At 38.7% G+C, this 24,836-nt stretch overlaps 1 protein-coding gene across 2 annotated transcripts in view; it reads left to right on the top strand.

The window, feature by feature from the left end:
- The window catches only part of LOC126334769 (nuclear pore complex protein Nup214), a 146,958-nt gene that overhangs the window by 40,206 nt on the left and 81,916 nt on the right, over positions 1–24,836 (top strand). For both annotated transcript variants that reach the window (XM_049997349.1, XM_049997350.1), the window contains exon 12: positions 15,545–15,709. In XM_049997349.1, the coding sequence (XP_049853306.1) occupies positions 15,545–15,709 (165 nt within the window). The remainder of the gene's footprint in view (positions 1–15,544; positions 15,710–24,836) is intronic.

Raw genomic sequence — 24,836 nt, 5'->3', positions numbered from 1 at the left:
GCCTTGATGAACTTATGAATAGTATTCCACAACGAATACAGTCGTGCACCAATGCAAGAGGACGTGCTGCTGGGTATTCAAGGTACCAGTGTGTACAGCAGTCTGCACCACCACATCTGAAGGTCTCGTGGTATGGTGGTACAACATTTACTGTGTGGTTTTCATGAAAAGTAAAAGGATGGAAGTGATGTTTATGTTGATCTCTATTCCAGTTTTCTGTACAGGTTCCGATACTCTTGGAACTGAGGTGATGCAAAACTTTTTTTGATGTGTGTATTTCACCTGTCAGTGTGAAACAAGTTTTAAGATGGTCATGAAGCTGTGAACTTACCAGTCTCCTCTGTGTGCTTTTGCTTAGTGTTTACTTTGCCTGAAGCTCAGGTAGTTAACATTTTAATTTCTTCTGTTTCAACATGTAGCATGCTTGCTTTAGTAGTGTAAGAGAAAATATATCTTTTATATCCCACTTGTATTTTTCATCCAAAAATGCATTTCAGAAACAAACTACAGGTAGTGTGTTTGAAAACTGTTGTAGTGCGCCATATGTTGACATCTTTATCACATGTAACTAATTAATGTAAAAGTTACTAGCTGAAATAATAAATTAAAGGTACAATGAATGCTTCATCATTCTCTTCTATGCAAGAGAAGCAGGATGAATTTTGCTGACAAATACATTTGTTGTTAAATTTAGTAGTTGGACCTTACTCTAGAGACAGATTTTGATAATTCTTTCCTGTTAAATTTTTGGCTGACTCAGAACAGTTGTTTTTCTCATTTGTAATCGCAGAAGACCCCTATAAATTTTTGCCCCAGGGTATTCAAAAAGAAAGAACATATTTCATTTGTTTATTGTGACCAACTACAAAATGTAGAAACACATTGCACATGTCATTGGTTAGGAGAAGGTTCAAAGTTTTGAAACAGCTGCACTGTTGTTTGTTTGTAGCAACATAGTGACTACAGAACAGAGAAATCATTTTGTATGTTGGAATTTGTGTGAAGTCAAACCATTGTTTTGAGGGCCATGTGCATGTTGCTGTTGAATCAGCAAGAACCCGCCTCTACACATGGAGCTTTATGAGTGTGTGGTGACGCGGTTTCTTTCGTCTATTACCTGTAGCTACCTGTGGACTCCAATCCCAAAGAAAGCAGGTGTTGACAGATGTGAAAATTACCGAACAATCAGTTTAATAAGCCACAGCTGCAAAATACTAACATGAATTCTTTACAGACGAATGGAAAAACTAGTAAAAGCCGACCTCGGGGAAGATCATTTTGGATTCCATAGAAATACTGGAACACGTGAGGCAATACTGACATTACGACTTATCTTAGAAGCAAGATTAAGAAAGGGCAAACCTACGTTTCTAGCATTTGTAGACTTAGAGAAAGCTTTTGACAATGTTGATTGGAATACTCTCTTTCAAATTCTGAAGGTGGCAGGGGTAAAATATAGGGAGCGAAAGGCTATTTACAATTGGTACAGAAACCAGATGGCAGTTTCAAGAGTCGAGGGGACATGAAAGGGAAGCAGTGGTTGGGAAGGGAGTAAGACAAGGTTTTAGCCTCTCCCCGATGTTATTCAATCTGTATATTTAGCAAGCAGTAAAGGAAACAATAGAAAAATTCGGAGTAGGTATTAAAATCCACGGGAAAGAAATAAAAACTGAGGTTCGCCGATGACGACGTAATTCTGTCAGAGACAGCAAAGGACTTGGAAGAGCAGCTGAACGGAATGGACAGTGTCTTGAAATGAGGATATAAGATGAACATCAACAAAAGCAAAACGAGGATAATGGAATGTAGTCGAATAAAGTCGGGTGATGCTGAAGGAATTAGATTAGGAAATGACACTTATGGAAAGGGGAGGTTGGCAAAGCTTATGAGTGACAGCATAGGTGGGGGTGGCGGGATCACTCATGGGAAAATTCCGGTAGTTGTGGGATCACTCGTGGGAAAATTCCAGTAGTTGTTGGTGTTAGAGCTGAACCTTTTTTAGATTGAAGTCAGCTGATAGGTATTCATGCTTAAGGGAAGTTTCTCTAACAAAGAAATGACTTTTGACAAACCTTAGGTATCCGATTAATGAGGGAATTAGTATATCTCATCAAAATATACAGGGTATTAGAGATAAAGTCAGTGAACTGCTTATAGATGTTGACTCTGAAATTATTTTTTTATCTGAACACTTCTTAAAAAAGGAGATAATTCAGAGGCTTCCTTTACCAGGATACATGTTGGCTGGCAGCTTTTCTAGGAGCTCTTTGCGGTGTGGGTGAGTAGCCTTGTATGTGAAAAACGGTATCCCATTTGAGTCAATTAATGTTTCAAAGTACTTCACTGAAAAGGTGTTTGAATGTTGTGCAGGTGTGGTTAAATTTACTGGAGCTAAACTTCTTACTGTTGTTATTTATAGATCCCCAGACTCCGATTTCACAACATTTTTGCTAAAGCTAGAGGAGGTTCTTGGTTCACTTTATAGGAAATACAAAAAGTTAGTTATATGTGATGACTTCAATATTAATTGTATAAGTGATTGTGCAAGGAAAAGGATGCTGGTAGGCCTCCTTAATTAATATAATCTTATACAAACCGTATTCTTTCCAACGAGAGTGGAAGGGACCAGTAAAACAACCATAGACAATATTTTTGTTCATTCCTCATTACTAGAAGGGCATTTTGTTAGCAAAAAGGTGAATGGCCTTTCAGATCATGATGCACAAATTTTAAGTCTAAAAGATTTTTGTGCCTCAACACATATTAAATATAGTTACCAACTTTTTAGGAAAGCTGATCCAGTTGCTGTAGAGACTTTTGTAAACCTTATCAAGGAACAAGAGTGGCAAGATGTTTATAGTGCTGATACAGTAGACGTTAAATATATTGCTTTCCTCGAGACTTTTCTCGTGCTCTTTGAAAGTTGCTTTCCGTTAGAACGTTCAAAACAGGGTACTAGCACAAACAGGCAGCCTGGGTGGCTGACTAAAGGGATAAGAATATCTTGTAGAACAAAGTGGCAATTGTATCAGAACGTTAGAAACAGTCACAATCTAAATGCAGCAGTCCATTACAAACAGTATTTAAGGTGCTTAAAAAAGTTATTAGGAAGGCAAAAACTATGTGTTATGCAGATAGAATAGCTAAGTCTCAGGATAAAATTAAAACCATATGGTCAGTCGTAAAGGAAGTGGCTGGTCTGCAGAGACAGGCTGAGAATATAGAATCAGTGTGTAGTGGGAATATCTGTGTTACTGATAAGTCGCATATATGTACAGTATTTAATAATCACTTTCTGACTATAGCAGGTGAACTAAATAGAAACCTGGTCCCCACAGGGAATCATATAGCGCTCTTAGAAAAAAGTGTTCCGAGACTGTTACCTGAAATGCTCCTCCACGATAGTGACAAGAGGGAGATTGAGTTAATAATTAAATCACTAAAGACCAAGAACTCTCATGGATATCACGGGGTATATAGCAGAATACTGAAGTATTGTTCCATGTATGTTAGCCCAGTACTTAGCCATATCTGTAACTTTTCCTTTAGGAGTGGTCGGTTTCTTGACCGACTAAAGTACTCTGTAGTGAAGCCACTTTATAATAAGGGAGACAGGGATAATGTTGACAACTTTAGACCTATTTCTGTGCCATCGGTGTTTGCTAAAGTTATCGAGAGGGTTGTATATACAAGGTTACTGGAGCATTGAAATTCACATAATTTGCTGTCAAATGTACAGTTTGGTTTCAGAAATGGTTTAACAACTGAAAATGCTATATTTTCTTTTCTCTGTGAGGCTTTGGACGGATTAAGTAAAAGGTTGTGAACACTAGGTGTTTTCTTTGATTTAACGAAGGCTTTTGACTGTGTTGACCACAAAATATTACTGCAGAAGTTGGACCATTATGGAGTAAGGGGAGTAGCTTAACAATTGGTTCACCTCTTACTTTAAGAACAGAAAGCAGAAAGTAATTCTCCGCAATATTGAGAGTGGTAGTGATGTTCAGTCCCAATGGGGCACTGATACATGGGGCGTTCCTCAAGGGTCGGTGCTGGGGCCGCTGCTGTTTCTTATTTATATAAATGTTATGCCTTCTAGTATTACAGGTGATTCAAAAATATTTCTGTTTGCTGATGACACCAGCTTGGTAGTGAAGGATCTTGTGTGTAATATTGAAACATTATCAAATAATGTAGTTCATGAAATAAGTTCGTGGCTTGTGGCAAATAATTTGATTCTAAATCACAGTAAGACTCAGTTTTTACAGTTTCTTACTCACAATTCAACAAGAACTGATATTTTAATCAGACAGAATGGGCATATTATAAGCGAGATGGAACAGTTAAAGTTCCTAGGCGTTCGGATAGATAGTAAGCTGTTGTGGAAAGCCCATGTTCAGGATCTTGTTCAGAAATTAAATGCCGCTTTATTTACCATTAGAACAGTATCTGAATTAAGTGACATTTCAACACGAAAAGTAGTCTACTTCGCATATTTTCATACTCTTATGTCATATGGTATTATTTTTTTGGGGTAATTCTTCTGATTCAAAAAAGGTATTTTTGGCTCAAAAACGGGCTGTTCGAGCTATGTGTGGTGTAAGTTCGAAAACCTCTTGTCGACCCCCATTCAATAGTCTGGGAATTTTGACATTGCACTCACAGTATATATTTTCTTTAATGTCGTTTGTTGTTAGCAATATTAGCTTCTTTCCAGGAGTAACAGCTTTCACTTAATTAATACTAGACAGAAATCAAATCTGCATGTGGAATGCACTTCCTTGACACTTGTGCAGAAAGGAGTGCAGTATTCTGCTGCATCCATTTTCAATAAGCTACCACAAGAACTCAAAAATCTTAATAGTAGCCCAAACACTTTTAAGTCTAAACTGAAGAGTTTCTTCATGGCTCACTCCTTCTATTCTGTCGAGGAGCTCCTGGAAGAGCTAAAAAATTAAGCAAATTCCAGTGTTACATTCTTGATTTTCTTTATTTAAACTAACGACTTGTCGCCTGAATATGTTTCTTCTATTTCATTTTATCTGTTTCTACAATGGTGTTATAATTTCATGTATTGACTCGTTCCATGACCATGGAGACTTCTCCTTAATGTGGTCCCACGGAACAATAAATAAATAAATAAAATAAACAAAAATAAAGTAGTAAAGGAGTTTTGCTATTTGGGGAGCAAAATAACTGATGATGGTCGAAGTAGAGAGGATATAAAATGTAGACTGGCAATGGCAAGGAAAGTGTTTCTGAAGAAGAGAAATTTGTTAACATAGAGTATAGATTTGTCAGGAAGTTATTCCTGAAAGCATTTGTATGGAGTGTAGCCATGTATGGAAGTGAAACATGGACGATAAATAGTTTGGACAAGAAGAGAATAGAAGCTTTCGAAAGGTGGTGCTACAGAAGAATGCTGAAGATTAGGTGGGTAGATCACGTAATTAATGAGGAGATATTGAATGAGATTGGGGAGAAGAGAAGTTTGTGGCACAACTTGACCAGAAGAAGTGATCGGTTGGTAGGACATGTTCTGAGGCATCAAGGGATCACCAATTTAGTATTGGAGGGCAGCGTGGAGGGTAAAAATCGTAGAGGGAGACCAAGAGATGAATACACTCAGCAGATTCAGAAGGATGTAGGTTGCAGTAGGTACTGGGAGATGAAGAAGCTTGTACAGGATAGAGTAGCATGGAGAGCTGCATCAAACCAGTCTCAGGTCTGAAGACCACAACAACAAACAGCCTGTGAACTCGTTGCAGCAGATCGCCGGTAGAACAGCCAAGCAGAAACCTACCATACTGCAATTCACACCATGCTGCATACAAAGTAACTATTCCAAGAATCAGGAAAAGGTCTTAATTTTGAATGAAAGGTGGGAGTACTGGAAAAACTTTGGTATATTCTGAACCTTGATAATGTATACATGCACTGCCAAGACCGTGCTAATCTTAACACAGTCACACACAAACCCTTTCATTCACGTTAGCAAGTTTATGGTAGCTTATTTCCCAAAATCTAAACAGCTACTAAGCACAGATTGCTCATAAATGAAAATGCTTGCCATACTATCAAGTTTATCGGTGTCTAATGCACTCAAGGTGTTAGTCACTGATCTGCTCAATATGCCATGTGAAAGTACTGCCTTTTCTCATACACAAAATCACTTTAAAAAATCTGTACTTTCTGAAAAACACCCCAGAATAAATATGTCTTCACTTTAAAACACTTTAGAAGCATGCAGCACAACTAGAACCAGCAAATTATAACATCCTGTGGAGCTCATACTACACATGACCGGACCATTGAAAGACTGAGTTCCGACCACTTTGACTGCTGTAAGCATTCTATATCTCCAAGAGAAAAGACATGCGTTCTAATTTGTCAATTTTCTTTAAGGCCAATAGAAAAATGTTATTCTCCCACATTAGTCTGTGCTCTTCATGACTAACCAATCAACACATAACACCCTTTCGAACTGTACTTTTTCCCCGAAGTAAATATTTAACATTCTGGTATTTTGTTTATACTTCACATTTTTAACTATTTTCATTTTCATTCAATTAGCTTTCCTTTTACCATAAATTTACTTAATACATGATACAAAATTCCCCATTGTTTGCATTCACATTGTCTTAAAACTTTTTCTCATGAATTTGTGCAGCATTCATCATAGAGTAATGACCTACATTTTTTCTTTAGACCACATTCACACCGCTAAAAGCGTATACAAAACTCTACAAATGTTAATAAACAAAATAGCCCTCAAGAAATAAACAGAACAGTTCACAAAAACATTCTCGTGACCTGTTTCTTGAATGTCTTTGCACGTTACTGTCCTCTAGCAGATGAAAATTAGAATGCTGTACTTTACTGAACCCGCTTCAGACCAGCTGTCACTGTGCACGAATGAGTCATTCTCCCGATACACAGGCTGTAGACAGGAGCGATAGAAGGCCTCACACACCCTGTGATTATAAATTTTCTTTTTTCTCCCAAAAATTTTAGAATTATGCAAATGATCAGTCCTGGCTTCAAATATTAAATCTTTCAAAAAATACTCATTCTTATAAACTAAAATTACAAATTTCTTTCTCCAGACTTGGCAATCTACAACTAGCCTAATGTTCAAAACAAATTTTCAGTGTTTTAAAAGTTCTTTCAAAATTTTTTTGATTCATGTTTCATGAAAGTCTTTTGAAGTTAACTACTTGTTCACTTTTTCATTTAAAGGCACTTCAATTTGTGTCCTTCTATTTGATAATGGTATTTTATCCTACCTCAACATCAGCACATCACTATCATATTTTCGTCACATACATTTTCCTGGTTTTTGATTATGGCACCTTGACACTGGAGCGTCCATAACATTCCTCCATTCTGCACATATCCATCCTACGAGGGTTTACATGCTATGTTGTCCTTGAAACCGTACTTCTGTCAAAGACAACTTTCTTTATGCTCATCCTAATACACAACCATTTCTTATTACAAGAATTTACAAATGTTGTATTTAATTTAACTTGACTTTAAATGAAAGTAAATTAACAGAGTGTTGCTTCTTTATTTTACTTTAATCAGCAAGATCAAATCTACTAGAATTTTTTTTTTCAAGAATTTATTTCCTTTAGAAGAGTTAATGAGTTTCTTTTAGAGAAAACTAGTTGCTATTGAAAGCAAAACTTAAACTTTTTCTTTACTTTAACTCAACTTGAGAATATGTACTAATGAAACACAAATTTCACACAAAGCAATTATTTACAAACATTTTACAAAAACATAGTTACCACTTTTGTGCAGTGTCTCTTGCATCACTTCTTCTTCATATATTTTTTATTTACCACTATTGAACAGATATCAAACTTTTTTAATTGACGATATATATAATCTCCCACATTCATTCATATTCCTTTCATAATAAATGCTATTCAGCTTTATACAGGTATATTTTTCGTCATATTTGTTAAACTTCCTTTAACTATGTGGCCATTGTATATCCGTTTTCATCATTACAATATGCCCTACACTTAAGTGTTCATCATCAAAATCCCCCTTATTTACTGCACTTGTCACATCCGTTTTCTTTCATTTCCCTATACTTCACTCATCTCCGGTAATTCTTCAGCTTCTGTACTTTCTCCTGTCCCAGAACATGACTCTACTTCAACTTGGTTGGTAAACACTTTCTGGCAATCAGGTTCTATCACATTTTCTGCTAATACATCACCCCTTTCATCTGCAACAGAGTTCTTATTTTGTTTATCTCTGTCCAAAAAAACCCCTAAACCTCCGTTAAATGTACAGCTCTTTATGTAGCTCGTTTTGTCTCCTGTTACTACCTTCTTCTGATCCTCACTTATAATCCCCACCTGTTTAGTGCTAACACATACAAAGTGTTTTGCTGGCAGGTTCAGATATTACTTCCTGTCTTGGAAATGCTAGCCCTTTCACAGACAGCATTTAGTTTAATGGATTCTGGGATTCTGTACCATTTCTTACATTTACCCCCATTTGCTGTCGACTTGGTGCAACAGCTTCCTCTCGCACTGGAGAATATGTTTGATAATTGTGCATCTGCTCCCCATTATTTCTCTGGATAGTGCCACATCCAAGCACCTCTGCTCCTGCTATTTCCACAGTACATGCCAATTCTGTTAACTTTTGCATTCTGCCTTGGTTCTGCATTATTTGGTGGTATGACATTACAATTTGTGTGCTGCTCCTTATGCAACAACTCTCCAAATAGCTAATGAATTTATGAATGTCATCCCTTGGAGCTGCAATAATTTTGTTTCGCCAGTTCACGGGAACTTTACCTTCCAAATCCATAATAATTTGTTCTGGCTCAACTTTATTATTTAAATATGACAAATTTGTCATCCACTTTCACATGAACTTTCTTACTCTTTCCTTTCAGGGATTAAACTTTTCCCCAGCCCAGAAGCTATTTAGCAATGCCATTTGTTTTTGTTTGCCCCAATATTCTTTAAAAAAAGCGTCTTTAAATTTAAATAGAGTATTGTACTGTTCAGTAGCAATAATCCCCCAAGTTCTAGACTCTCCCAAGAATTTCAATGTAATAAACCATATTTTTTGTCTGTCTCGCCACCAACTAGGTAAAACACCTTCAAAGTCATTCAAAAATTCTTTTGGATGTACATTTCCTGTTGGATCAAAAGCGTAATAACTGCCTGTTGGTGATATATAATATTTCCGATGATGCTACTACAAAACGATACCCACTACTGCTAGTTCCATGTCTGAGGTTAGTTTCAACTTCGCACAATGTACTGCTATGCTCATCAAACTTATTTTCAACCTCTTCTACACTTTTTACTTAATTTATATGTTTGACATATTGAGAACTGATTTTACTGTCTAACAATTTGTGATCATTTACACATACAGACTCTGCTGCCTCTAGTTTGACCTCTACTTTCTGCACACTTTCTTTTATCAAATCTGCCCCTTGTTTGTTGTCAATAGCAAATTTTTTTTAAGGCCTCTGTTAATTCACTTTTACAGTTTTAATGAATTCTTGGCAGTTATTCTCAACTTCAGAAATTCTGCCACCCACTTTACTTTCTAATGACTTCAAATCATTTTTCCACATTTCTTATAAAACAGCAGTCTGCTCTTAGAGTTTTTCATCTAGTTTACTAATTTTCTGACCAATTATTTCAGCCAAATTAGTATGTTGTTTGTTTCCATCTTTTATAGAACCCATTAATACACAAAAGTTTCTTGCATACTTCCAGGTTCTATTTTCTGCATTACTGTTTCCTTTTTACCTCGTTCCACCGGTACTGTACCTAATTTGGTATCCACATTTGATTCAGTAAGACTACCGACACTGTCATCACACAATTGGTTGTTACTGATTTCATGCATAATGCCACTTTCAGGATTTACATTGCGTCCACTAGTTACATTAACTGACACCCTTGAAGCAGATTCCATTCCACTGTTTGTAAATAACATAGAAATATTATCAGAAACCTCCTCTTTTACTTTAACATCTACTCCTTCCCTCTGTTCAGGTGTGCTAGTTTGTGAACCACTTTCGCCGAATGAGAGTTCTTCCTCTTTTATCATATTTACAAAATCTTTATCATTTACCATGTTACTCAGTCTTTCAGCACACCCACCCACCCACCCACCTACACACACACACATGTAACAAACTTAGCTTATCTTTCATTGAATGCTACAGCCTTGGCGTTCTGAAACTTTGAATCTGACCTGACCTGCTCCGTCTGCCGTACCAGCTTCAGGATCCCCATTTGTCATGTAAGTTGGCAGCACTGCCCTGCCATACTGCTGCTCGTTGATATCGACTTTGATGCTGTCTTCGACTTCAATGCACTCTTGTTGTTATTGTAACAGTTTAACATCATCTTCTTTCTCGTAAGTCTCTCTGCTGACTCGAAACAGGTTCTGCTCAAAATTATGCTTGTACTGATTTACTATATCTTTCGTTATTGTTCACTATATGGTCTTTCACTGTTCACTATATGGTCTTTCACAAAATTTATCTCAACCACGGATTCAATGTACTACAGCTTTTTAACTATTTTGTCGGCAGAGATGCACCACGTGCAGCAGCACAGTTTCTTTTGTCCATTACCTGCAGCTACCTGTGGACTCGTTGCAGCAGATCGCTGGTAGGAAAGCCGAGCAAAAACCTACTCTACTGCAACTCACATCAGTCTGCATACAATGTAACTATTCCAAAAATTGGGAAAAGGTCTTAATTTTGAATGGAAAGGTGGAAGTACTGGCAAAACTTTGGTATATTCAGAACCTTGACAGTGTACACGTTCACTGCCAAGCCCATGCTAATCTTAATGCAGTCACGCACAAACGTTTTCATTCACGTTAGGAAGTTTATGGTAACTTATTTCCCAAAATCTGAACAGCTACTAAGCACAGATTGCTCTTATATGAAAATGCTTGCCATGCTATTGAGTTTATCAGTGTCTAATGCACTCAAGGTTTTAGTCACCAATCTGTTCAGTATGCCACGCAGAATTACTATCTTTTCTCATACACAAAATCACTTAAAAAAGCCATACTTTCTATTAACAAAAAGAAAACCACCGGAGTAAATAAGCCTTCACTTTAAAACACCTTAGAAGCATGTAGAACAACTAAAACCAGCAAATTATAACTTCCAACAATGGAAAATCCAGGATGGAGTGTAACAATATTATGAGAAGGAAAGTTGCCACTCACTATATAGCAGAGATGCTGAGCCGCAGATAGGCACAACAAAAAGATTTTCACACTTAAAGCTTTTGGCCAGTGGGCCTTGTTAACAGTAGATATGTGCGCGCGCCCACACACACACACACACACACACACACACACACACACACACACACACACACACACACACACACACAAAATATTGTTACAAATTATAACTTCCATCAGAGCTCACACTACACACGACCATACCATTGAAAGGCTGGGCTCCAACCATTTAGACTGCTGTAAGCATTCTGTATTTCCAAGAGAATTATTGGTCAGTTTTCTTTAAGGCCAATAGAAAAACATTATTCTCCCACATTAGTCCTCACCTTTCATGACTAACCAATTAACACAATTAACAGATAGCACATTTTTGAACTGTACTTTTTCCCGAAATAAATATTTAATATTCTGATATTTTGTTTACACTTTACATTATTAACTATTTTCATTTTCACTCAAGTTAGCTTTTCTTTTACTATAAACTTACTAAACTCTTGATACGAAATTCGCTGTTGTCTGCATTCACACAGTCTTAAAACTTTCTCTCAATACAGTAGAACTCCTCTAATCCGTCACCTTCGGGACTGGGACCATGGTCAGAACGAAAAAAAGGTCATATTATCCGAAAAATCTAATATTTATTGCAAAAAATATAAAATGACATTTAGTACAAAAAATTAAACGATTTAAGAACTAAAAGACGTCTGCACACACTATAATATGTACTGGTTTTAAAAGGTAAAATGACAAACAAATTACAGTACTGTACTGTACTTAATAATGTATAAATGATATATACTGTAAACTAAAAAATGTTTATAGCACTTTTTTGTGCGAAACTATTGCTTTTTCTTTGAGAATTGGTCTAGATATTGGTGTTCCTTTCCTTCTTTCTTGAGAAAACCACATCCACAATGTGTTATTATCAAGCAGTTAAAGTTTAGACTTTTTTAATGTTTAGCGATTCTTCAGTGTGTTTTCACCATCAATTGTAACTGTATAGGATCAGTGTCTTTCCGATTCTTCCGCCAATCCTTAATTGTCGTAACACCTACCTTCAGTACCTTTGCAGTTTTTTGGAGTGATTCTCCTTCGTCCAGTCTTTGTAGCCCTGCTAATTTTTCATTTAGTGAAAGAGTTACATTTTTACATTTGAATCCAGACATGGTGAAAAACAGACAACTGTACACACAAGGAATCTACGGTAATAAGTACTGTAGAGAACACGGAATAAAGGAAACGATGATGTTTTTTAATCCCAGCAAAGGATAAAACTGCACAATAACATACAGTATAACAATATGCATAGTGATAGACATTGCAACAATGGCCCGACACGTGTCCAGTCAGTGAAAAGTTGGCACAGGCTCGCGAGCCTGAGCATGGTCGGACTAACTGGAATGATGGACCATCCAAGGTTGGATTAGAGGGGTTCTACTGTAGTTTGTACAGAATTCATCAGTAGAACAATGATCTACATTTTTACTTTAGACCACATTCACACATCATTCACACTATTAAAAAAATGTACAAAATTGTACAAACATAAATAAACAAAAAAAGCCTTCAAGAAATAAACAAAACAATTCACAAAAACATTCTCTTGGCCTGCTTTTTGAATGCCTCTGTACACTTTTGTCCTCTAGCAGATAAAAATTGTAACGCTGTACTCAACTGAACCCGCTTCAGACCATGTGTCACAGTGCATGCCCGAGTCATTCTCCCATAACACAGTTTCTAGACAGGAGCGATAGAAGCCTCAAGTGGCATGCAAAATTCTTGGAAGTTCGGTGCATATGCAAAGGGATAAGCACTGGTTGGTTAGGAATGTCTGATGAAAATGTCAAGCATATCGGAGATGTGTTACCATTGAGTCCTTGGAATCCAAAAGACAAGTAGGCCAAGATCATCTACTTCCTCAAACAACAGTGTGGTGTGTTCTGGAATTTCACCTGCATATGAAGCCATTCCGAACGCTCATCTTATTGGATGAATCGATGTTTCATGTGTTTGGTGAAGTAAACCAAAATGATGTAAGAATTTGGGGGTCACAAAATCCTGATGTCATCAAACATGAAAGAGACTCACTGAACTGAATGTGTTTTGTGCTCTTTCTGTTCACAAAGTTTCTTTTTTGTGGAGGAAGCTGTAACAGGAATATCTGGACATGCTGCAAAATTAGTTGTTTACTCACAAAGATCCCAGTGTTTTCAATTTTGTCGTAACACCATCCCACATTCTTAGATTGGAAGAGGCGGACAACAAAATCCTGTTCATTGCTTTTGGCCTCACCGGTCACCAGGCCTCGCAACTAGCAGTTGTTGTTGTTTTTATTATTATTATTATTATTATTATTATTATTATTGTATTATTTATTTATTGGGGGATGCATAAGAGTCAAGAGTATTTGTCCCACCTATGGCAGCAATTCAAGAGCTGAGAAATCAAATAGTTGAAGCTGTTGATTCATTAAACAGGGACCTATTGTTTTGTTTGTAGAAATGGACCATATTTTGAGCAAATCGTGGTGCTCGTGCTGGGTATATGGTATAATGTTTGTGTGAACATGGAACTTTGAACCTTCCTCTTTCCAGAGAATGTGCAATGTGTTTGTATCTTTCATAGTGTGTATTTAATAAATAACTAAAGCCTGTGCTTTCTTTTTGTATCATCCAGTATCTAACATAGGTGCAATAAATAAATAATTTGAAAAATGTAATAAAGACCCATGTGAGCCATAATCAACAGAAAACTTTAAAATACACTCCTGGAAATGGAAAAAAGAACACATTGACACTGGTGTGTCAGACCCACCATACTTGCTCCGGACACTGCGAGAGGGCTGTACAAGCAATGATCACACGCACGGCACAGCGGACACGCCAGGAACCGCTGTGTTGGCCGTCGAATGGCGCTAGCTGCGCAGCATTTGTGCACCGCCGCCGTCAGTGTCAGCCAGTTTGCCGTGGGATACGGAGCTCCATCGCAGTCTTTAACACTGGTAGCATTCCGCGATAGCGTGGACGTGAACCGTATGTGCAGTTGACGGACTTTGAGCGAGGACGTATAGTTGGCATGCGGGAGGCCGGGTGGACGTACAACCGAATTGCTCAACACGTGGGGCGTGAGGTCTCCACAGTACATCGATGTTGTCGCCAGTGGTCGGCGGAAGGTGCACGTGCCCGTCGACCTGGGACCGGACCGCAGCGACGCACGGATGCACACCAAGACCGTAGGATCCTACGCAGTGCCGTAGGGGACCGCACCGCCACTTCCCAGCAAATTAGGGACACTGTTGCTCCTGGGGTATCGGCGAGGACCATTCGCAACCGTCTCCATGAAGCTGGGCTACGGTCCCGCACACCGTTAGGCCGTCATCCACTCACGCCCCAACATCGTGCAGCCCGCCTCCAGTGGTGTCGCGACAGGCGTGAATGGAGGGACGAATGGAGACGTGTCGTCTTCAGCGATGAGAGTCGCTTCTGCCTTGGCGCCAATGATGGTCTTATGCGTGTTTGTCGCCGTGCAGGTGAGCGCCACAATCAGGACTGCATACGACTGAGGCACACAGGGCCAACACTCGGCATTATGGTGTGGGGAGCGATCTCCTACACTGGCCGTACACCTCTGGTGATCGTCGAGGGGACACTGAATAGTGCACGGTACATCCAAACCGTCATCGAACCCATCGTTCTACCATTCCTAGACCGGCAAGGGAACTTGCTGTTCCAACAGGACAATGCACGTCCGCATGTATCTCGTGCCACCCAACGTGCTCTACCCTGGCCAGCAAGATCTCCGGATCTGTCCCCCATTGAGCATGTTTGGGACTGGATGAAGCGTCGTCTCACGCGGTCTGCACGTCCAGCACGAACGCTGGTCCAACTGAGGCGCCAGGTGGAAATGGCATGGCAAGCCGTTCCACAGGACTACATCCAGCATCTCTACGATCATCTCTATGGGAGGATAGCAGCCTGCATTGCTGCGAAAGGTGGATATACACTGTACTAGTGCCGACATTGTGCATGCTCTGTTGCCTGTGTCTATGTGCCTGTGGTTCTGTCAGTGTGATCATGTGATGTATCTGACCCCAGGAATGTGTCAATAAAGTTTCCCCTTCCTGGGACAATGAATTCACGGTGTTCTTATTTCAATTTCCAGGAGTGTAGAAATGAATTTTTTTAAAGAAATACCTCTTACTTTGGTGGTTAATGTTTTTTCATACAATTATAAGACGCTACTTTTTTTGTAATTTTTTTGAGTAATGTTGTGATGTTGGCAGGCTTGAAGAACTTCCATTACTGCAAGACCTGGATCCTGTTATTTTGCACTACTGGACAAGCATCCAACAGTCAATGTTTTACGTGGAGAATCAGCTGAAACAACTTAATGATACCCTTGATCTTGATTGGCAGCAGTTTCAGAATGCCTGCAAAAAGAATTCAGGGTATGTAAACTTTTCTGTTTCCTCTGTTAGTTTTGACATAGTCAAAATTAAGTTTATATCCATTGTAATGTATTTAATTTTGATGAGATCCTTTGTTACTTATTGCTCTTATAATTCTGTTTGTGCAGAAGGGTACTGTGCAGGTCATAGGGGAAGTCAAGGGAGTGGCATCAGCAGGGATAGTTTCAAATGAGAACACATGAATTAGATAGGTAGATAAACATTTGTATTTCAGTGTGTGGGACGCAAGGGACACCTAGGGGAGTGAACAGATCAGTAGCTGCTTGAAGAAGCCATCAGAGCTGAGGTATGGTGAACCAAAGTGCGGAGTGAAGGAAGGTGTCTGATGCTTGTAGTGTGTGTCTAGCCAGCAGTTTTTACCCGCTAAGAACTATGCGTGGCATGAAAAATAGGCCAGTTCTGATGTACAAGTTGTGGGAATGGTCCAGCAAATAGACAAGAACTTGGAGTGTGAAGGAAAAAATGTTTTATATAAGTGAATATCTGTAATGAAATACTACCTAATTCTTCCAAGCAGATGGCCACCTGCACAGTAACATTGAAGGAAATCATTTACCAGTTGTGTATCCATTCTAAAATTATTCTTGGATCACAACTGTCAGTAGGCCACAATAGACACCTTGACAACTACTTTAAGTGAAAAGGGAAAAAGAACATTTAATTACTCCCAGACAGTGAATATAGGAAGTATGTGGGTTATCAGCTGAAATGATGTATGAAATGCTAATTCTAAATTCAATTTAATTTCTCTCTGTTTCCTAGTGAAAACTGTAAAATGTACAAATCAGGCATCATAGATGATGTGGGTAGCAAAAGGTCACGAATATTGTTTTACGAGAAGGGGAACTGTACAAAATGTCCAGGCTTGATTGAATGTACTGCTTTCAAAGTAGTTCTGGGAAGATTTATATATAAAAAAAATCAACAATCTTCCATATTATATCAAAAATTAATAAGAAAATTAAAATAATATAGCTTACTTTCAAAAATAACAGGATGATTTAAAAAAGCAAAACACACAACACATATAGCAAATATTATTAATAATCAATATGTAAACTCATTAGAGAAAATTCATGCAGGCAGCACAAAAGAGACACTAAGAACATGTGAAGAGGGCTATCATAAACAATCAAGCAGTATGAAACTCTTTGGGATTTACTCTGCTTCCTCAAAAGTATACATCTTATTGGGCTTATAGTGTGTGTGTGTGTGGGGGGGGGGGGGGGGGGGGGGGGGGGGGGAGGGGGAGGGGGGACTTCCCCCTGACAATCTGTATCCCAGAATAACCACCATTCAAGCTGTACATTGGTTTCACTTGGTATACAGGATGGTTATAATTAAACTTTTGCTACTCTATACAGTGTAAACAGAAAACTGTTTGCCATATGAATACCAAACTTTATAGGAATGATGTTCAGACTGTTTGCTGCAGGATTTTTTTTTTTGTTAGTTTTAGTGTCATGACTTGCCATTAGATGCCAATACTGGCATGGCAATGGAGGGTTGAAACACAGGCATCATTGTGCATTACAGTTGCAGACAGTCGACATGGGTGTGGACAAGGTGGGGAGGGCTTTACTTGTAAAGCTGTTTAATCAAAACTACAGCAATAGTGCTGCTGCTCTTTGTGAGTATCAATGCATTAAAGGAATATAGAGAGAGGTTCCCTTTGTGCATTGGAATTGGGAAACATGATCTCTAAGTTCAGATTAACTGGTGATTTGGGAATTGCTCCTAGGAAAGGCCGCTGGACAATTGCACCACAATTTATTGGAGAAGTCACTGTTACCATGGGGTTGAGAATACTGGATGTAATGCGCAACCTTCAAGTAGTGCGTGAGCTGTGTCACAACAGCTAAACATTCCATGATCCATTGTTCGAAAAGTGCTATGAACAGATATGAAATGGTATCTCTAGTGTGATTCCAGGCTGTTGTGAATGCAGTTGGTCATCACATTGAACAATGTTTGTAACCTGCCACATAAACATGGTACAAAATTAACAAATGTTACCTCTCTGATATGAGAAGCAAAATTTGGTTTATTTATGTTATTTCTCTTCCGGATGTGCTTACAAATGTTTCCACAAAGTTTCATTGTCCTGTGACCATTGGTTATTCATGGGGGCCCTCCCAAGTAGCAAAAGTTTAATTAACCACCCTGTATATTGCTGGGTATCCCGTCAGTGTAGTGGAGTTTAAAAGGATATGATTGTTTCACATGTAGTTGTGAGCAAAAAAGTTCCATGGCTTATGTACTGTATTAAAAATATATTTGTGATACCTACAAATTCCTTTGGTGATAGCTCTTTCCTGGTTGGAAGGTAGCACACATGAAGTAGCCATTTTGTGTTACAAAAATAATTTTTTTTATCGCGGTAAGTGTACTGACTAACAACCCTAAAAAGTGTGGTCTTGTGTAAAATTAGTACACACATTCCAGAATGAAATTTTAACTCTGCAGCGGAGTACTCACATTGCTTAGTGACCATACAGCAGAAAAACGGTTGAAAGACTGAATTTGGTCTTCAGAAACTATTTCTCCACAGAAGACCCCTGGTACTGAGTGACGCAGGTATTGAATCTGTGCCAGATGGCATGGAACTTGATGACCACTAGAGATCTCTGCAGCAGTCATACCGTAAGCCATGGCTGCGTGTTCTCCTGGCCCAAGTCTAATTGAGGGCGCCACTATGGAGCATGTGGTCCCAGTGGCCAATAGCGACATACCCTGTTGTGTATTTAGGTGGCTGCCTCTCACTCAGCGAGTCAGTCTGGTATTCAGGTTGGGTCAGTTGATATCTCACTTAAAGACATTGTGTTTACTTTGTGTGTGCTTACTTCCCATTTTTGAGTGAACGTTGTTTTGATTTCGTGAGGTTATATCTTGTGACCCCATTGCTTAATACTTTGTTGTTGATCTTAGGGTGTTGCTCGGTTGTATGTCATCATGCTTGTCCTTCCATTCCCGTTCATCAGTCTTATTTGTTCATGGGCTGCTCCCATTTGGTCCCACTGTGTTTTCATTAGCGGCAAGCCTGCGAACATTTCTATCACAGTTACAACAAGACCATAATACAGTTCTTCCTTTCATCTTCAAACAAATGCTGAAATGGCAGATATTGAGATAAGTAATCATGGAATAAAAACACAGCTATAATTCCCTTAATAGTAGAAAGGGTTATGTACAAGATGAGGTACCTGTGAAATTCTGTGGAGATAATACAAAAGAACTTGCTCCCCTTGTAGCAGTGGGTTATTGCAGGTCTCTTGAACAATGAAAGATACATAGCAATTAAAAAAAAAAGTGCAGGTCATTCCTGTTTCCAAGAAGGGTTGTACGGTAGATGCAAATAATATGTTGACATCACTGATGTGACTCGTGTAGAATTATGCAGCATGTTTGTATATGTATTATGATGTTTTTGGAAAACAAAAATCTACTCTATAAAAAACATGGAGTCTTCAAACAGAGATATCGTGAGTCTCTGCACAGCTTGGTTTGTCCATGAGATCCAGAGTGCTGTAGACTTTGGCGTGTAAGTTGACTTCAGGAAGGCACTTGATACAGTTCTGTACTGTCATTTTGTAAACAAAATATGACCTTATTGATTATTGGAACAGACTTGTGATTGGGTTTGAGACTGACATGTAGATAGAACTCAGCATATCACTCTTAAAAAAAATAAAATGACAGATGCAAAGGTAATTTCAGTAGTATCCCAAGGAAGTGTTATTGGCCCATTACTATTTACATTATACATAAATGACTTAGCGAATAATGTCAAAAGCTGCAGGAGGGTTGTCAACAGATGTAGTGGTGGTAGTCTGCAAGAAGACAGCAATTTCAGAAGGCTGTAGTGAATTTCAGAAAGACCTGCACAGGATCAGTAATTGATATAGGAAATGTTTGTTCAGTCTGAATGAAAATAATTGTATGATTACAGTGTTGGCTACAAATCAGTGGATACAATGACGCCAAAAAATATCTAGAAGTAACCATCCAGAGCAACCTGAACTAAATAAGCCTGCCCAATAAATTTTAGGAAAAGCAGAAGTCAGGCTGAGACTCATTGGAAGAGTTTTGAGGAAATATATTTAATCCACAACTGAAGTGACTTACAAACTACTTATTTTAATGATTTTTAATTACTGCAAATCAGTCTGAGTTCCTTACTAGGTTTGCTATTGAAATTATGATAGCTTATGGTCCATGAAAAATCGGGCAACATATTATTCTCTCCCACAAGTGACCACTAGAAAATTTGAGTAACTGGAGCTAATACAGGGAATTGCCGCCAAGCATTCTTCCCACATGCCATTTGTAACTGGAACAGGGGAAAGGGAGAGGGATTTATTTGTGTGTTTATTTATTTGCTCCATGAAATCGTTTTTAGTACATTGTACATGTGATGTAGGACAAACGGTAAACATAATTAAGTTATGATTTTAGTAGTCATTGTGACTACATGAAATGCAATCGAAGTACATAATAAATTGATATACTACATTTCTTGTACATATGATAGCAGTAGTTAATTAATTGAGACTACTTGATCAGCACAATCAAAATAAACTGTAGTATAAAGTTACATAATTCATAATTAACAATATTTGGTAATGAGTTTTACTTATTGTGATGTTCCAAAAATTCAGAGGCAGAGTAGAAGCAGTGATCAGGGCGAAAACTGTTTCAATTATACCTTAAAAGTACACATTTTAAGAAAGAAGGTTTATGGTTACATAACATAACTCAAGTATGGTGTATTCCCCTATGTATAGGTTTGTACTTGCTGTGTTTGCATGTAGATGAAGCTTCTGGCTAGGTTCAAATGTGTGGAAATCATAGTTCGGCCATAGATATGTTTTTTAGGAAGCTTTCTTTTATAAAAACGAGGATTTCATATATACACAAACAAAGCAAAGGCAGCATTTTCAGACTGTTAAAAAGTGGTCTGCTGAAATCCCTGCATTTAACTTTCTTTATCATCTTGATGTTGTATTACAGTAGCAGAAGTACCATCTGTCTCACACCATATAGTATCTTGTGGAGTATAAATGTAGATTTATAAAAAAATACATATATGTATTGATATTGAAGGATTAAATTTTTATGTTATTGCTGTTGTATGCAATATGACACCGCTTTACAAAAGATGGTGCGTGACTTCTGATGCATTATTCTGTAATGTATTTCGTAACGCAAATGTGACTTTATTCATATCTGAATGTCAATGTTTCAGAGAACAGGAAAGAAAACTTTGTTGTTTTAAAATGCTTTCATTTATATGACATTAATCCTGGCTCCAAGTGTTCATAAAAAAATTTGTATTAATTACTTCTTCTGGGCTAATAACTACATCATACAAAGTTCATATACACTCATGCTCATAAATTAAGGATAATTGCAGAATGGAGTGCCACACAATGTGGCACTACACAAAGCTGGCACTAATAGCATAGGCACATAGTGAATACACACGACACAGATCTGTTAAGTCCACGGTATTGGTGATACGTTGAGAAAACCATCCCGAAACACGTGATACAAAACGCTGCTGTTTCCTGCACATGTACCCTGACATAAATATGAGATATGATCACCATGCACTTGTACACAGGTCACACAGTGGATTGGCATACTCTGGATCAGGTGGTTGAGCAGGTGCTGGGGTATAGCCTCCCATTCTTGCATCAGTGCCTGTTGGAACTCCTGAAGTGTCCTACGGGTTTGAAGATATGCAACGATACGTCGACCGAGAGCGTCCCAGACGTGCTCGATGGGGTTTAGGTCTGGAGAACCGGCAGGCTACTCGATTTGCCTGATATCTTCTGTTTCAAGGTACTCCTTCACGATGGCAGCTCGGTGGGGCCGTGCGTTCCAGCAGGAGAAAGGTGGGACCCACTGCACCCCTGAAAAGGTGGATATACTGGCGCAAAATGACATTCAGATACACCTGACCTGTTACAGTTCCTCTGTCAAAGACATGCAGGGGTGTACGTGCTCCAATCATAATCCTACCCCACATCATCAAACCATGACCTCCATACAGGTCCCTTTCAAGGACATTAAGGGGTTGGTATCTGGTTCCCGGTTCACGCGAGATGAAAACCCGGCAAGAATCACTGTTCAGACTATACCTGGACTCGTCCATGAACATAACCTGGGGCCACTGTTCCAATGACCAAGTACCATGTACTGTGTTCTTCACACCAAGGTCTCCAGTGACCAAGGGTCAGTGGAATGCACCTTGCAGGTCTGCGGGTGAATAAACCATGTCTGTTCAGTCGTCTTTAGACTGTGTGTCTGGAGGCAACTGTGTTCCATTGGCTGCGGTAAGGTCTCGATCAAGGCTACCTGCAGTACTCCGTGACTGTCTGCGGGCACTGATGGTGAGATATTGGTCTTCTTGTGGTATTGAACACTGTGGACATCTTGTACTGTAGTGCCTGGACATGTTTGCTGTCTGCTGGAATCGTTGCCATCATCTTGAGATGACACTTTGTGGCACATGGAGGGCCCATGCTATGACTCTCTGTGTTTGACCAGCCTCCAGACGCCCTAGTATTCTACCCCTCATAACGTCACCAATATGTGTTCTTTGAGCCATTTTCAACACACAGTCACCATTAGAACATCTGAAGACGTCTGCACACTTATTTGCTGCACCGTACTCTGACATGCACCAACACACCTCTGCATATGTGGACTGGTACCAGCACCACCATGTGACGACTGCAGGTCAAATGCACCACTTGGTCATACCCCGAGGTGATTTAAACTTGTAAACTGCCCACCAGAGCAATTTTTCACCATGTGTCACCATTATCCTTAATTTATGAGCATTGAGTGTATATCGGTTTTCATTGATCATCAAGATCGTGTCCTGACCTTACATCGTTCCTCCGTAGATGGCAATCTTGTGCACTTTGGATTCAGTTCTCATTGACATACTATTGCTGAAGGTCCTTCTGCAGTTCATCCTCAACTCACTTTTGTAGCCTTCCAATGGGATGAGTTTCATCAGCTTTTCCCTGGCCTTCTGGCAGAGCTCTGACAGGCTTATTCTCCATTCTTTCATTTTCTGCACAATGTTCAGTTGTTTGATTAGGCCATACAGTTCCTAGTACTTGGTTCTTTCTATGTCTGCATGTGTTCCCTTTGCATGTTGGTCCAAAGATCTTTCTCATGGTTTTTTTGTTCAGAGATCAGCAGGTTCTCTTCATGTTTTTTGTGATGCTTAACATTTTTGTCCCATGTAAAAACACTCCATTGTGGGCTTTAAATTTGGTCTTAACTGACAGATTATTTGATGACGTTATCTGCTTCAGATTGAAGCCAGTTTTAGACCCATTCACTGTACATTGATTAATGTGTTGTGTTAGGTTATTATGGTTGTTGAACCAGTTGGCAAGGTATTGAAAATTTCCAACTCTGGTTATTTTCCATATTATTAGGAGCTTCTCTGGATACTTCTCTCATTTAAGTCGTCTCCATATTAATCCTCAGTCCAGTCCTACTGGCATTCTTTGCAAAGTTCTCTACAGTTTCTGCCATCTCTTCCTCTGACTTAGCTATGGCTGCAATATCATCCGGTTATCCCAGTAGTTGTCCTTCCATTTAGCTTCACCCTTTTACCCCTTTTCGTTTCCCAAATTCGTTTCTCCAGGACCCAATTAAAAAGCAATGATGAGATGACATCATCTTGCTTCACACCTGTTCTGATGTTGAATTCCTTGGATAGCTCTCACTGGTATTTTCTCTTGGGTTTTGCCTCTACTGTACACACTTTCACCAAGTTAATTAACTTCCTTGGTATTCCAACCTCCCTCAGGATGTTGTGCGTACTTAATGTTTGTAAACTATCACATGCCTCTGAGAAATCTATAAATATTACCACAAACTGATGGTTGAATTCCCAGCAATTCTCCCAGATTAGTCTCATATTGCAAATTTGATCCATGGTTGATCTTGCTGCCTGAAAATCTAAACCTGCCTGGTACCCTCAAGCAGTATCTTCAGCAATAGGCTTTAGCTTTACAAAAATTATTAGTGGTAACACTTTGTGTGGTACTCTTAGTAGAGAAATATCTCTATAATTACTACAGTTCCTTTTATTGTTCTTTTTGTAGAGTGGACTTCCACTCTTTTGGGATCTCCTCCTTTCTTTATATTACTTAGGAGACTGTGTATCTCTTTCTGAACTGTTCCAAGTCCTGCCTTCAGCTTCTCTATGATTATCCTATCTTTTCCTGGGGGTCTTATTATTCTCAATTTCTTAATTGCTCTATCCACATCTTGTTGACTTACTTCAGTTTCTTCTTCCACACTTTCTGGAGTTTTTTCTTGTGGGAATACATTTTCATTATATTCAGCATTCAGCAACTGCTCAGAATATTCCCTCTACCTGTTCAGAAATGTTTGCTTGTCCAGTATCATATTTCCATTCTTATCATTAATAACTAGCACGTCATTTCTTTTACTGTTCCTCATATGTTTCAACACATGGAACATTTTTCTGCTGTCACATATTTCATTAATCATGTTGGGCATTAACTTTCTTTTCTCTGTCCTCAGAATCCTGTTTGTTTTTCTTTTTATGTTTGTGACTACTTCCTGCTTTTCTGCAAGATTTCTATGCAGTGGGAGTGTTTCCCTAGCTCTCTTGCTGGCCTTAACAGCTTGTTCACATATATAACTGAAATGGAGCTGGCCTTCACAGCTTGTTCACACATATAATTGAACCATTTCTGATTGGTGTTGGCTTTTTTTTCCTTTACTGCATCACTTACAGCAGTCTTTATATCTTCTCATTGCTCATTAAAACTTCTTTCATCATTGTGATTTGATACCAGGACTTCAGATTTGTTATGCACTCTGATATATTACTGGTGGCCCAGCTCTGGAACCAAACTCTCTCTTGACTATATTGTTTATCTTTCTTTTATAACACAGCTGTAGTTGTAGTTTGCTGATCACCATGTAATTTCACACAGAAAAAAAGCTTTCCAAATATGTACAACAATTTTCAAACTTTATTTAGTCACAAACTACATACAGTATGTGTCTCTTGAAGTTTTTATAGCAGACAGAATATTCCTTT

This window comes from Schistocerca gregaria, chromosome 2 (assembly GCF_023897955.1).
Source record: "Schistocerca gregaria isolate iqSchGreg1 chromosome 2, iqSchGreg1.2, whole genome shotgun sequence".
NCBI lineage: Eukaryota > Metazoa > Arthropoda > Insecta > Orthoptera > Acrididae > Schistocerca > Schistocerca gregaria.
Note: the sequence above shows the minus strand (reverse complement) of the source record. Positions and strands in the feature narration are given on the sequence as shown.